Genomic DNA, 15,976 nt, shown 5'->3' with positions numbered 1-15,976 from the left:
TTTATCCATTGTCCCAAAATCAACCTGAATAAACAAATTGTACAATAGTATCAGAATAATTTTACTGTCTTCCAAAGTACATACCAAGCTTCCATCTGCTATTTCAAGGTTTTCACTATAACTTAGAATTCCATTTTGCCAAAGGATGGATGAATTCCAAAGCCATCAACCACCATTCATTCTAAATATCACTTACCATTCAAACATCAGCCTCAGTTTGTATGAGAAACAGCTGTATGGTGAAGTTGTGGTTTCTGCTCTGATTTGAATCCAGGTTCAGCTATTGCCTTAAGTTTTACTAAACTCAGTCTAAATAGAATGTTCTAAATAGAATGTTCAGAATAGACTGTTCAATGAATAGCTTGATTGATTTCAAATGGATCTGAATGCTACTAATCTATCTGAATGATAGGATCTGTGACTAGTTTAGTCAGGATCCAAAACTGTCAGCAGACCTTTGTGTATATTTTGTAGTTCTGTAGTTGTGCAGAAATAGCTAATTGACAATGCTGAGATATGTAGCTTTTATTAGAAAAATAAAATAAGGTTTCTCCACTAAGATAAGTAGAAGGTAAACAATGCCTCATGAAGTCTCTGAAGCCAAAAGGTGAACCTAGAAGGATTTCCAAAAATGCTGGGAGAACACTGCAATTCCATTAGTCTTACTGTTTTCCAAAACAAATTTATAAATGCAGATTTATTTTGTTTGGATTTAGTTTCTCTCAGTCAAGGATTTGTGCAATCTTGAAGCAGAATTTTAAGACTGATTTTGCAATATGAAAAATGAATAAGCAAAACAATTTTGAATAAGAGCAATTTACTAATATCTATGGAATTGTAACCTACAATTCATAAGACAAGTATGTGTACTTTTTCCAAAAGAATATATGACTTAATGGATAGGAAATCTTCATTGCCCCTCCATTGTCTTTGAAGATAGAGGAGAATTATGTTTCAAAGAATCAACCTCATTTAATTGTACTTCGCGTTAATCTACTGTGATCTATTAACTTAAAAAAAATCAAGAGTTTTGTGGCAACTTAGTCTAACCAATTTTTTTATCACATAAAACAATAATTAAATTGGATAATTTTTAAGGTTCCATTCATTTTTTTGCCAGAAAAGATGGACATGGCAAGCCTTCTGAAAACTATGAACTATTCAGATACTTCCAAAACATAAATCACAATCATAGGAATAACTTTTCCAGTGCTTAGCTATCTCCGTTCTCGACAGGAATAAATCTTTTGTTCTTGGAGTTAAGTAGCACATTTTCAAATACTGTCAGGGGCTGAATTGTCTGCTGAATATTTATGAGCTTAGGTGGAAATGGTCTACTTTTATGTTTTAGCCATCTGCCAACTTGATCTTTTTCAGCAAATTCTCTTTCAGTCATTGTCCTGTCCTTAACAATTAAATCCTGTATAACTTAGTAGAGAATTTATAGATTAATTTTGTTACTGGAAAGTGTGTGGGGGACTATTGCAGGGGGAGAAAAAAATGTAGTCATGTTACAGATTGGAACAGTCTTCCGGCAATTGAATATGTGTTGGATTAATTTGAAATTAGGCAGCATATGCTGATGGCATATTTAGCCAAAGGAATTATGGAATGGCTTATGGAATCTTAAACTGGATCACAGAGTGTTGGTTGCCAAGCCTTTTGTTCAAAATTAAAAGCATTTCCTTCTTCTAGCAGAAAAGGACAAATATGAGTCACAGCTTTCTCTCTTTTCCAGAAATTTACACAATTCAAGGCAACTCTCATGGAAAGCCCTGCACCATCCCCTTCAAGTACGATAATCAGTGGTTTCATGATTGTACAAGTATGGGACGTGGAGATGGTCACCTCTGGTGTGCCACCACACAGGACTATGGCAAAGACGAGAGATGGGGATTCTGCCCCATTAAGAGTAAGCTGCTTCCTGTTGTATGGAATTATGGGCATACGATTCCCTAGGCTAACCCTTATGAGAATGAAGTGGTGACTGTGTCCAGTTGAGTTAAATGGGTTCTTTTTTTGCCAGACTGTACAAGAGTTTTTATCATTTCTCCTTTTGACATCTAAGCTCCTTAGGCTTCAGGGCTATGATTTTGTGAAATATTCTGCTATTACACTCTGCATAGATTTTTTTTCTGGGTCTTCTTGATGCTCTTTCCTCCCATCCTCCTGTCAGCTGGGCCAGTTAATATTAACTCACCTATATTACTTTCCTATACTTCCTGCCTTTAGTTGCTACTCTTTAGCTAGGCCCAAATTATATGTATGAATTTTCCCAAGCACTTTCTTTCTTTTCCTGCATTATATGTCTGATCCTTCCCCTTAATAACTAGGACACCGATGAACATTTGGTACAGATCTAGCAGTGCAGCCAGACTTTGAGTACGTTTGTCATGGAACACACAGAGGGAGAGTTGAAGCAGAAGCAAGTGTGGCAGGGCGGCAGAGCCTGTCTGCTGAAGGGAGCTCACTGGGGCCGTCTGGGGAGGAGGTAGTGGGAAGGAGCTGTCAGTTTGCACAGGGCAGGAGAAGTGTGAGGTCCTCGCCTAACAACTACAATTGGGACTACTGGAACTGCCATCACTAAGCGGTGCAGTCACATGATGTTTTGCCTAACGTTTTGCTTAGTGACAGAAATTCTGGTCCCAATTAAGGTTGTTAAGTGAGGTCTACCTGTATGTCTTACAATAAGAGCAAAAGCTTAATGTCAAATTCAACATTCAAGAAATGTATCTTTTTATGCAGGTGCTACAATCTGTATGACATTTACACATAAGTTTATGCATTGTACCTTATAATCTTAGCTATCATCTATCTATCTATCTATCTATCTATCTATCTATCTATCTATCTATCTATCTATCTATCTATCTGTCATTGTATAAGTTTATGTGCAAAAGCATAAATAACTTAAGTGCATTTTTCTTTCAAGGATGTTCTAACTGAGCAGAAGTATTTGTAAGGCAATAGAAATCTCCACCACTCGCTGTAAGCTATTCTTTATCTTCCCATGTCCCCATTCCACCTTGCAATCTCTCCTTTTCTTTTTCCACAGGATTATTCCCTAGGCAACCCTGGTCACACAACTTAAAAAGCTGTAAAATGTATTTCCAAAATTAAACGAGTAGCTGGTTCCTATCCATCTGCTGACTAAGATGACTCATTGTGTTAACTTGGAGTAACTTCCTTTTTGCCCTGTCTTCATAGGCAATGACTGTGATACGTTCTGGGATAGGGACCAGCTCACCAATAGCTGCTATCAGTTCAACTTTCAGTCCACCCTGTCATGGCAGGAGGCTGGGAAGAGCTGTGAGCAGCAGGGGGCCAACTTGCTTAGTATCACTGCGATTCATGAGCAGACCTACATCAATGGTAAGCAGTGGGGATCTAAGCTTGAAACAGGTTCTGCTGGTAAAAGTATGGAAAATGTTTGGCTCCGTAGACTGACTTGTTTACTATCCTTTCACCTATATAGACCAACAATAACCCTTCCAATAATGGTAGTTTGTTGGGTGTTCTTCAGTACAGAATGAATATTGATACAGAGAAAGTCTCAGTACATACCTGTATATAAAATATTTGCATTTACAACATGAATGTTGTAAAAGAAGGCTTTCTGGTGCAAATGGATGGCTCAGAAGAAAAGGGATTCAGGGAAGATTAGTTTGTGCTTAGTGTGTAATGGGAGATTCTCTATCGGCATGGTTGAATAAGAATGGTGGAGGGAAGAATGCTGTTAGGTGTCATTATGGCTGTGTATGCCTTATGGTGGAGGAGCTGCTCTTTTGACTTTCTATCTTTCTCTGACTACACCAGGACTGCTGACAGGATACGGTTCCACGCTCTGGATTGGGCTTAATGATTTGGACCTCAATGGGGGTTGGCAATGGTCTGACAATTCTCCCTTGAAGTTCCTCAACTGGGAAAATGGTAAGTTGGACAGAGAGGTGGAAAAACGAATGAGGTCACAAAAAAACTATCAACTATTCTGTAAGTACAGGGTGTAAGCAGACCTTGCTTACTAACTGTATAGATTCCTGTTGTATAGATGTATATAGATTCCTATTCCTTGTGTGTGTGTGTGTGTGTGTGTGTGTGTGTGTGTTGAAGAGCCAGACACAGTATAAAATATTTTCTAGTATAATACAAGCCCATTTTCCACCTCTCTTCAAAATTTGCATGCTAGAGGTATATGCCATAAAGTCAAAGTACGGCTCCCATATCTGGGATGCAGTAATTTGGGTAACCCCTAGATGGTAGCAAAGAGAACATATTTGGATTTTTACAGCCCAAATAAGATAGCCCTAACAAACAAACAATGCTGGTGGTGCTTGCATGGGAGATGGGACCAAGTTGCCGGTAACGTGGAAGCCGCACACGCCCAAAAAAGGCGCAAAGCAATGGAAACCCCGCCTCCTGCGCTCGCCAGCTGGGCTCTGCTCTAGGAAGGAGGCAATGGCAAACCACTTCTGAAACACCTTGCCTTGAAAACTGCAAGGACTCGTCCAGACCGTCGCCGCAGAATCGGTAACGATTGAGTGCGGATGAAAAAACAAACAAACATTGGTTCAAACACAGCCTGTCCTTTTTATCTACAGATGAGCTGCTTGGCTTTAATTTACAATTTAAAGTAACATGATAATACTAATCCATTTTTAAAAATCCATCCTTTGCCTTATTTGGGGGCAGGGAGTGGAAACTATTTGAAATAAGGATAGCTGGTCTTAAAACTTAGTATTACATTCTATAATGATGATGATGTTTTTGAGAATATGGAGGTCTTTACTTTTCTGAGATTGGCTTACCCAGTTATTTTGCAGCTGTCATAACTGGGCAGAAATTCCCCATATGCAGCCTCATCTTCAACAGCACAGTATATACTTTTTCCTTTCTCATAACAAAATCCAAAAAGAATGTCTTGTCAATCCTTGAAAATCAGAGCTGATCCAAAATCGCATCCTTAAAATTGAAAAGACATTCTTGGGCTATGCTTTTCTGTTTAAAGAATGGCTATTGCAGGGGTAGGGTATCTCCTTCTCTTGCAGATCAACCTGATAACCCCAATGAAGAAAATTGTGGGGTGATACGGACAGAGTCCTCAGGAGGATGGCAGAACCGGGACTGCAGCGTTGCTTTGCCATATATCTGTAAGAAGAAACCGAATGCCACTTCTAATACATATGTCACAGGTGTGTAATTTGGAGAATGCCAGTAACCAATTTCAATATGCTTAATTTAAATGTAAACAAACAAACAACAAAAAGAATACCGCAAAGAATGAAGTTGCTATGGATTTTTGCAGAAAATCTCACACAGGGCCTTGGCACTGGAGGAATTGTGTGGCGAACAAGGAAATGGCATTGGATTACCATAGGCTTTTTGTGTGAAAGGATGAGGTCCACAACCCGGGTACCCAGCCCTCGTCCTTCTTATCTGATTAAATGGGCCAGGATGGGGCTGGCTCCATAATTAAGAAAGATGATTGGTGCCTCCTTGCCAGAGAGGGGTATTCCTCTCCTGCTTAGAAAAGGTCGTAATAAGACATCTACTGAAGAAAGCCACCTGGTTCCAAGAGATGAGTCACAAATGTCCATTCCTGGGAAAGGCAATTAAGAAGGGAGTAGCCTCATGCTTGAGAGGCATCCTAGTGATACTGATTTTCTGGATCCATTTCAGTGGGCTTTTAGCCAGGATATGGCACTGCAATTACTCTGGTTGCCTTAGTGGATGACCTACAGTAGATATGGATGTGCTGGGGAGTATGGCTGTGCTAATCCTCCAGGACATCTTGATGTCCTTTGATACCATCAATCACATTATCTTTCTGGACCACTGGGTGGGATTGGGCCTTGCGTTTTACAGTGGTTCCATTATTTCCTATTGGGCTGTGTCCAGAAGGTGATGCTGGAGGACTATTGTTAAATACCTAGGTCATTGATCTGTGATGTCCCATGGTGTTCCATCTTGTGGCCCATGCTGTTCAACTTCTACATGAAACCATCGGAGGAGACCATCTAGAGTTTTAGAGTGGGACATCTTCAGTATGCTGAGGATATCCAGTTTAATTGCTCCTTACTATCCAATTCAGTGGAAGCAATTGTACTCTTGAATGCTACCTAAGTTCAATAATTGACTTTACAGAAGAGAACAAATTGAGGATAAGTCCAGACAGAATGGAGATGTTATAAGTAAGAAAGTGGTCTGAGGGACTGAGGCAAAGCCTATTTTGGATGGGTTTGCATTCTCACTGAAAGAGCAGGTTTGTAGAATTGCTGCCCTCATTCAAAGCTGGCAGACATCTACTGCTGTTGTAGGAGGAAAGGAAAAGTGAAAGCAACAAACCCACAATGACCATTTGCTAATTCTGAGCACCGTGGTATCACAGGCAGGCAAAGGGCAGCTTGCAAACCCGTTTGCAGTACAAAATCAGCCCTCACCAGTCTGTGTGCCTGCAAAGAAGTAACCTCAGTGCTGGGTTCCCAGCTCTTTTCACACAGATGCTTGCTCCCAGATTCCTTCCTGGCCTGAGGCATGGTTTTTCAAAAAGGCCTTCAAACAGAGGCTAGATAGTCAAAGATAGTAAATTGGGCCCTGAATACAGATTGGACTGGATGACCTCTAAATTTCCTTCCAATGTTATGATTCTAAGCCAATTGCTACAGTTTCCTGAAATCAAAAGTTTGCTTTTGAGGCAGGGCACTGGACAGGCATTGCTGCTTGCACGCTTTGCAGTTGCAGCTTCTTATTGGTGTACAGGTAGTCCTCGACTTACGACCACAGTTGGGACCAGAACATCCGTCACTAAGCAGTGTGGTAGTTAAGTGAGCTGTGCCCGATTTTATGACCTTTTTTGACACAGTCGTTAAGCAAATCACCATGGTCGTTAAGTGAATCATGCAATCATTAAGCGGATCCAGCTTCCTCCATTGACTTTGCTTGTTGGAAGCCCCCTGGGAAAGTTGCAAATGGTGATCACATGACCCCGGGACACTGCTACCATCGTAAATACATGCTGGTTACCAAGAGCCTGAATTTTGATCACATGACCACAGGGACGCTGCAATGGTCATAAGTGTAAGGACTGGTCGTAAGTCACTTTTTTCAACGCTGTTGTAACTTCGAAAAGTTACAACACTTGTTAAATTAATGGTCATAAGTTGAGGACTACCTGTATTCACTGCACAGCTCCAGCAGCTGCCAGTCACTACCATCTTTCATTTGTTATTTTTTAGGAGTTCAGTAAGGAAGTGTGTAAACCATGAATGGGAAAGTTACATTAGCTGAAGCTTACCAATGGGAGTATGGACCTTGTGGAAGTTTTCCATGAGGTTGACACTCCCCTGAGCCAGGGGAAAAAAGCTTGCTGTGCATAGTTCTGTTCTCTCTAGCAGACAGAGCAGAAATGGTCCCAGAAGCACAGAACCCCCTGCCAGACAGCAGGGGTTGATCTTGCAAAGGGCCAGTTGGAGCCCAGCCAGCTGCCAGTCCTCCAAAGAAGACCGATCTATGTGACATGGAGCATTCATGTAGAGGGACTTCTTTCATTTTCCAGTGGAAAGTACCACTTTCTTGCTGGATTCAGCTTCAGCCTGGCTCAGCAGCAGGCTAGCACCAAGATGGTGGGCTCTATTGAAGGACATAACCTAATAGTAGGCTCTCTTGAAGCTGGGGCAAGGAGCCATATGGACAAGCCCTGTCTCCTCCATGATAAATTTGTCCATTTTTAAAAATCAGGAGAACTCACTTTCTGATATTACTCTTGTGTTGTTTCCAGGCTATGGATTGCACTCCCCTACTCTCTCAACATTTAGGAAATCTGTAAGATGTATCTCTTTCACCAAGCTTTTATTTGTTAGATGATTTTAGTATTTATTTTATTATTATTTTAAGAGTTTGGGGACAGGGATATATTGAGTTGGAAGGAAGTGCGCAAGCAAAAGAGTTTCAGAGCCTGAAAGCCAGGCACTTAGGGCACCAACATAAGGAAGAAGATGGGAATAAATGTTTGTATTCTGTTTGCAATTAATTATGTAAAACTATGGATGGAGGCTTTTAGTTTGCATCCATTTATTAATACCTGTGATTAAGGAATTAATAGGATGGTTTGTATGGTAAATAATAAAGTTCAATGCTGTGTTTACACAATTCTGTTTTCTGGTATAGATTTTGGATGTAGCCTCATAATTTAATAGGTATGTCCCATGGCTCTTTGATTCTTTAAATATATATATTGTAATCCCAGTAGAATCTGAAGTGAAGATTGATTGTGATCCCAGCTGGCAGCCATTTCAGTCTAACTGCTATCGTTTGATCAGTGAAAAGAAAAGTTGGATAGATGCCAAAAAGACCTGCTTGCGCAGTGAAGGGGATCTAGTGAGCATCCATACCCTCTCTGAACTGGAGTTTGTTACCAAGCAAATCAAGCAAGGTAAGGGATAATTGATTCTGTCATGCCCTCTGGACCCTTACACCTGGGGGTATACTCAGAGTTTTGAATGAATGTACTCAAGCAGCAGCTGTAGAGTGGGTGATATTGCTCATTTATAAAATGACTGTCATGGTGGCTGTGGCCAAAGGAAAAAAAACAGGAGAACTAGGAAATTGATGATCACACAGTGTGTGTCTTTGGTGGCAAAGTGGTACCCATATACATTACCCCAGAATGTGGGGTGTATAATATTCATATTACAAAATGGATAGACAAATTTTATGGTAGCTTTTCACAGAAAGTAAAGTCTGAATCAGATGTAGATACTTAACCAGTTAGCTTGCTCTGTGGCCATTGACTTTAACATCGTGGCATCTCCTTCAAGTTGGACTTTAGTGACTTAACATATATAATTTTCTTCACAATGATATGGAAATTGTTTGCCATTGCCTTCCATTATGTTTTTAAAATTTCCAGGCTAGCCTAGATCTGATATTTCCTCATGGTTTCATGTCCAAATGGTAACCAGGTTTGACCCTATTTAGCATTTTAAGAACAGCCAAGTTTGACTAATAGGATAATACCAATTTTCAAACTGAATTGAGCTAAAAGGAGATGGATCCTTCTTGTTCCCAGCAAACTTGGTCCTTTAGAATGTTGATTGGCTGGCACTTACAACAATCAAAATGATTACCCCCCACCTTCATTCAGTTGTGTGAAGTGTTGATTGGTGATCCTTGGACCAGTCATGATGCTATTCCCCCCTCAAGGATTAAATAGGTTTTTCTAAAAATCTAAGTTGATTTTTTAAGGCACTGAATGAATTTTTAGATGGATCAGTATGTTGAGCGTTTGTGGAAAATCTTAAAGAGAATATGGCATAGAGAGGGCAAAGGCTATGTTGAAATTGAGCTACAGTAGGTACAGTAATAAAGGTGAAGATAAACCACAGCAGAGGAAGTCACACTTAACTTTTCTGGATGGTATGTCTAAATTCTAAATTCCTAGTTTTCATGGAAGGTTGACTAATAATCCAACATTCTGCTAAATTCTCATATACTGGAGATGGCAGGTAAATTAACTAGGCAGAAGCAGGCATACCTTTTGTGCATTGTGTGATGTAGCAAATAAAAGATAGGAAGTGTGTTACTAACATATACATGGAAGAGAATTGTATACTCTCTCTTCTCTTCTTCCCTGTTTTGCCAGATGTTGAAGAGCTTTGGATTGGCCTGAATGATCTCCGGCTACAGATGAATTTTGAATGGTCAGATGGCACACCGGTGCTATTTACATTCTGGCACCCTTTTGAGCCCAACAACTTCCGAGATAGCCTTGAGGATTGTGTGACTATCTGGGGGCCGGTATGAGTAAAACTGGAAAGGTTTCTATCATGAGAGACAGAGTTTTAGCATACAGGAGACTCTTTGTATTTATACCGCATGTATTAAAAGGTCAAAATAATAATATGTACTTGCAGATGAAAAACTCTTTATTAATGACTTGAGACTTTGGAATCTTAAGGGGCCTGCACTTTAAGCTCTTTTTTTTCTTAAAACAGATTTGATCATAAAGAAATTTGGAAATGACTTATCTAGTTTTGCCCAAAACAAATATATAATTTAAAACCTATTTCTTTTCTTTGCAGACAACTGAAGTAGGCAAAGCTCAGTGGGAACCCGTTCCAATTTGTCTTTTAAATCTGGATCATCCAGATATATTGATAAACCTTGAAACTTTATTTTTTTTAAGCCATTTTGAGGTTTTGCCAATAGATGAATAGCAGTATTAAATAACTCCTTTAAAATATTTAACACTGCCCTACATGTGTTGCCTACAATGTTCCTTTAGATTGCTAGCATCTTGGTTTGTGATATTTTGGGGGTTGTATGTGGAAGAGGAAGTTGGTTTGTTTTATAAAACTGGTTTCTGAAACAAAGATTGCAGAAATATGCCCAGCCGTGTGCTGAAGGGATAAGCATGGCAGAAGGCCTAGAAGTGAAAACAAAAACAAAAAACCCAAGTTTATATGATAGTTGATAGGCTGGTGCAAAAAGGCAAAAGATATCATGAAGATTAGGCTAATAGCAGATTAGAGATTTGCATACAATAAAGACCTAGCCAAAGTGTTTTAAATTGGTAAATATATGATTGGCACAGGAAGCTGGAAGATACAACATTTGTGTTTAGAATATTTAGAAACTGGGTCCGACTGTGAGAATAGCTTTCACTGAGTTGAAATTTCTGTGCTTCTTACCCAGGAAGGAAGATGGAATGACAGTCCTTGCAATCAGACGCTGCCTTCTGTCTGTAAGAAGCGGGGTCGAGTAAGTCAGGGGAAAGAGGAAGACCACGGCTGTAGAAAGGTAAAGGTGCTCTTTTCCTATATGTTTCAGCCTTTCTACCTCTGCAGCAAGTATAGGAGCAGGGAAGGGAACATATGTGATTTTTTTCAGTATCGCAGGTGTTTTATTAAGAAAATATTTACCTGGAAGATCTGTAGGGCTAATTAGAATGATTTCCCCAGCTTTGCTTTCTGTCCAAGGAAGAAAACTAACCTGTGCTTATCTGTTGATGCACCTTTTAAATGAATCCTCATTGCATAACTCTGAGAGTGGGGATTGAAAAAGGATGGCAATGCAAAAACTAGTTTACAGTTGTACAAATTCAGCAGATGTAATCTGTGGAGATGTGTTTGGTTGGTTAGTGGCAGAGATGAGACTCCCTCCATTTTGTTGAAAGAAGTCCAGCTCCCACAACCCTCTAGCCATTATTAGTGGGATTATGGGAGTTGACGTATAGCACATTTGAAGGCCATCTGACTGGGGAAGGCTATGCTAGCAGCCGATGGAAGGAAGCAAAGCAGTCCTGCTCCTGAAAGTTGCTATATGAAGTTTGGCACCACTTGAATTTTACTTCAGAATTGGAGAGCACAGGATTAGGTGCAACTGCACATTAAAATGTTTTATTATGAAAAACTGGGATTAATTTGTGGTCATCATCAGCTTCTTTTGAAACCTCATTTAGTGATATTAGTTTTTAGCTTTTTCAGTTTGGATTATCTTGCTATCAAGATGCTGCTCTTTATATTTCTGTTCCCTTCTGTTTTGCAAACATTTTGCTAATTTTAAAAATGGATGTAAGTAAGCTTAGCATGTAAGTGGTTAAAAACCCATGGAGTCATACTAAACAGCCTTGCCTCCAGGGTCACGTGGGCTGAGTAGCCTCCCCTGGTCGCATTCCTGTCTGGGGAAGGGAAGGGAGGCAACTTTGTGTAGGCAGCTGCACATGGGAACTGGAACCATATCAGGTGGCGTTTTGTCTGTTATGGGAGACCTTGCACTTGTCTTATATATTTCTCCCAATCACCTTGCTTGGTGCCACCAGGGACCTTCCACCTGACTTATTAAGAGTGACTTTGAATTGAAAACTTAAAAAGGATGTTGAGATTCTGCAAAGCAAAGCACCATCCTTTAGCATCATTTGGACAGTGAACTGCTTATTTGTGGGGACTATTTCACCTTCTGGTAAATAGGTGTTTTGTAACTAGGCATGTCCATCTTGGCATCCATTTTGTGGGTGCACCCAGCTCTCCAAATTTTAAAAGTATGCTTGGCCCAAAAAGGAAGAAGATCTTTATGCCTCCACAGTAGAGTCTCCCTCTCAACTTCATTTCAGTTAAAAAGATTATTCCCATTTTACTGAATTGGGGAAATGCATCTGAAAGCACACGACTCATCCATTTTAGTCCCAATGGAAATTCAGAACACATGATTTTAACCCATTTTTTCCCATCTTCCAGAAAATGTATTAGCCCCCCTTCTCCCTCCCCCCTTTCCTCCTGAGCAGCAAAGTTTCTAGACCTTTTTTGTGTACATGCTGATATTTCCATATTTTTTATTGCATTGCTGGCCCACAGAACTCAGCATGAGCATCAGCAATCTCTGTGTCTTGCCATATGGCAACCAGGAGGGCTTTTTATGAAAGGAGTTAGCCCATCTGCTGAATGTCTAGTTAGGCTTCATAGGCAAGACTACAAACCTGAATGAAGGCAGGCTAGCTTCCAAGATTACTCTCTTTCACTTTTAAAATAATGACACTTCTTCAGAACCTCATCCTCAGCTAACACTTTTCCACGCAGCCTGGCGGAGTCAGCATTGTCTTATTAATCAACAGAGTTAGACGGCTGAGTTCCTTTTAAATAGATTTTTCCTCATCTAGTGCCAAGCGTTTAATATATTGACAGCAATTTCTAATAGAGTGAATTGTCATGGAATTTGTCCTTTCATGGAATTTCAGGAAACAATTTGTCCTTTCAACAAATTTCAGGTACCCTTTTGAGATCTTGTTTTGCAACTTGCAACCACCTGGAGTCCGTAAGGATTAAGGCAGTGGGATACATGCACGTGTATATAAATATATACTTGTTTTCTTCAAGACTTGCTGTCTTCCCTCATTCCCATACACAGACTGTGAAATTATGAGAGGGACTGAGGAATACTGACTTAAAAAAGAGAAGCAAGAGGAATCCTGGTATTCTCTCACTGCATTGGCCCAGGCTACTCTTTAGGTGGGGAAGGCAAAGGCAAGAGTTTTTATAGTAAAAAAGAAAATTTTGCCACTGCACAGACCCCATCTTTCTCTCTCCATATTGGGAACCCAGATAGGTAAGACAGAGACTATGCAAGGGAGAGGATCTTTTTCCCTAAGGACTACTCTGCATCTCCTTCCAAAGAATTTCAAGAGGAGATGGGGAATTGGTATGTTGTATTACATTGTAAAATGATTGATTGGTTGGTTGGTTGGTTGATTGATTGATTGATTGATTGATTGATTATATGCCATCAAGCAGTTTTTGACTCCTAGAGACCACATAAGGAGATTTTTCTCCATGACAATTTATCCCTAACGTGTTCTTTCAGGTCTCCCAATGGTGCACTCATCACCACTGTGACTGAGTCCATCCATTTCGTTGTTGGTCATCCTCTTCTTCTCTTTCCTTCCATCTTTCCCAGAATTAGAGCCTTTTCCAGAGAGCTAAGTCTTTGCATAATGTGTCCAAAGTAGGATCATTTGAGCCTCAAATGAGAACTCTGGGTTGATTTGTTTGATGATCCTTCAGTTTGTTTCCTTGGCTGTCCATGAAATTCTCAGGAGTCTTCTCCAACACCAAAGTTCAAAGGTGTCAATACTCTTCCTATCTTGCTTCTTCAGAGCCCAACTTTCATTTCCATAGAGTGTCACAGGGAATACCGTGGCTTGCCCGGTTCTCATCTTTGTAGGTATAGAAATAAATAATACCATCTGAAAAACTTTGGATGTGACCAAGACTTAGTGAAACTGTTATTTTTCAAATATGTTAGAATACCATTCTTGAATTTCTGACTATTTACCATACTGGACATCTACCTATTGTGATGATATAGTTTGATGTACAGTATGAGATGGCTCTTTTCCAGAAGACACCTGAAGTTTCCTATCAATTCTCTTTCCTGTGCCTGCAAGAGTTGGCATTGTCCTTGTTCCTATTTGTTTATCTTTTTGTTTGCTCACCTCTCAAGTGATTGCTCTGTTGCCTGCTTTTGAAGACCTCATTCATTCTCTGTGTTGTTAGTGGGGAATTCTATGGTTACCTTCAAAAGAAGAGCCATTAGTAAATAGCCAGCATGGTAAATAATAAGAAATTACTGGCTATCTACTAATTTTATTTATTATTTATATTTATATTTCAAATTTAGATACCACCCATCTCACTTAATGGTTGGTGGGTGTGTATATATAGAGAGGATGCAACAGATAGTGTAAATAGTTTTAACAAATGCCTGTGATTCATAATGTTTTCATTAAGATCTCATAGGGCTGTCAGATCAGATAATTATAAGGAAAACTTATCAGTGTTCTTAGATAATGGCCCTGAAAGAATAGGCAATATGAACTCTTATCCAGTTTTGTTAACATTATTTGGCATAATGTTATCAAAACTTTGAGAAAAAACGAAGGGTGCTTACATCTCCAATAAAAAAGTTCAGAATATCAAGAATAGAGTTGTTGTTTTTACAAAATACAGATGGGAAAATATGTAGATATCTCTCACATATCTTTCAGGGTCATCAGAGCTAAATACCTAAATAAGGTATTGTCCTTTTTCTCAACATCAACAACAAACAAATACAAATGTAGTTTTCATTCAAGTAAGGTTTCTTAGGTACACAACATGTGTAAAAATTCAACAAGCTTTGAAATATTTAAGGGACTTTTCTTTGGTTATTGTTGTCTAAGGCAGTGTTTCTCAAGCTTGGCAACTAAAGATATGTGGATTTCAACTCCCAGAATTCCCCAGTCCACATATCTTAAAGTTGCCAAGCTTGAGAAACATTGGTCTAAGGCAGTTTTTATCAACCTCAACAACTTTAAGTGTGCGGACTTCAACTCCCAGAATTATGTACACCTTAGTTGCTGAGGTTGAAAAACATTGGTCTAAGGTATATGAGGTCTTGATTAACTTAGATCACAATCATCAACCTGTCACCTCCTTGCTTCCCCCTTTTGAAGCTCCCAGAGTGCCCTCAGAGTGTCAGGAGCAAAAAATCAGTCCCTTTTTTTGTAATGGTGGTGGGGAGTTTTCAGAGGTAAAAACCTTAAACCTCTACCCATTTTCACTGCATAACTTCTTTACCCCAAATCAGAATGATTTTCCTATGTGGGAATTAAGGTGCAAAATGAATACAAGTGTTAAAGTTCATTTGTTGCCCTTTCAGCCCTGACAAAAGCAACAGAAAGTTTTGATTCTGCCCATTCCAGTGATATTTTGCCACACCTCAAAGTTCCTTTCCCAGAGGTGTGGTCTCTGGTTTAAGGTTGCACCCCTTTTGGCTTAATCTCATTTATATAGAAATTAAAGCAATTTCAGCTCCTTTTATCAAGGAAGACTGGCAATGTTTGCAAACTTGAATTTAAAAAATATATTGTCAGCAAAACAGCTCACATAGGGTCATGACTGGAGCTAATGGAAGTTTGAAGGAAGAGCTCTCCCATTCATCCATATTTTAACTCTTTTACGAGGGGGGACATGAAATGGAAAATAAGTTTTATTATGAACCCAGAAGTAACCATCATGTTCCAAAGCTCTCCTGAACTGTTTTGGATCAGCAGTGGTTTGGCAGAAACAAAACCCAAACTATTTTGGTTATTTTGGCTTTTAGCTGAAAAAAAAAATCCAGAGAATCATGGAGTAATTTTTATAGAACCAGTAGGGTATGGCTGATGTGCTTCACCCCAATTCACCCTTTAGCATGAGTTTGTTCCTAATTTATCTGCCCTAACTATTCCACTCACCATCTAACCAAGAAGCAGATCCCTGTCAGTGGGATTCTGATGCCCAGGAAACCTTAAGCCTCTGTACAGGTACCTGACCTTTGTTGTAAAGGCAGATACTTTTGATTTTGTCTTGGGAGTTGTTCTTTTACAATCTGCTCTAGATTTTGAGAACTGCCTCTTACTCTGTGAATTCCTTTCTTTCTGGCAACTCCTTACAGCTGAATGGAACTA

General features: G+C 39.6%; 1 protein-coding gene across 2 annotated transcripts in view; it reads left to right on the top strand.

Moving 5' to 3' along the window:
* The window catches only part of MRC2 (mannose receptor C-type 2), an 83,664-nt gene that overhangs the window by 22,879 nt on the left and 44,809 nt on the right, over positions 1-15,976 (top strand). The window contains exons 3-9 of one of the 2 annotated variants that reach the window (XM_088141666.1): positions 1,739-1,912; positions 3,208-3,372; positions 3,817-3,930; positions 5,046-5,189; positions 8,243-8,428; positions 9,638-9,792; positions 10,690-10,794. In XM_088141666.1, coding sequence (XP_087997792.1) covers positions 1,739-1,912; positions 3,208-3,372; positions 3,817-3,930; positions 5,046-5,189; positions 8,243-8,428; positions 9,638-9,792; positions 10,690-10,794 — 1,043 coding nt within the window. The remainder of the gene's footprint in view (positions 1-1,738; positions 1,913-3,207; positions 3,373-3,816; positions 3,931-5,045; positions 5,190-8,242; positions 8,429-9,637; positions 9,793-10,689; positions 10,795-15,976) is intronic. The other variant, XM_088141713.1, reaches the window with a different exon arrangement.

The sequence above is a fragment of the Python bivittatus genome, unplaced genomic scaffold (assembly GCF_059951505.1).
Source record: "Python bivittatus isolate LINGU-HERP-01145 unplaced genomic scaffold, Pbiv_v1 ctg000000_np1212, whole genome shotgun sequence".
Taxonomy (NCBI): domain Eukaryota; kingdom Metazoa; phylum Chordata; class Lepidosauria; order Squamata; family Pythonidae; genus Python; species Python bivittatus.
This window is presented reverse-complemented; position numbering and strand designations above follow the sequence as displayed.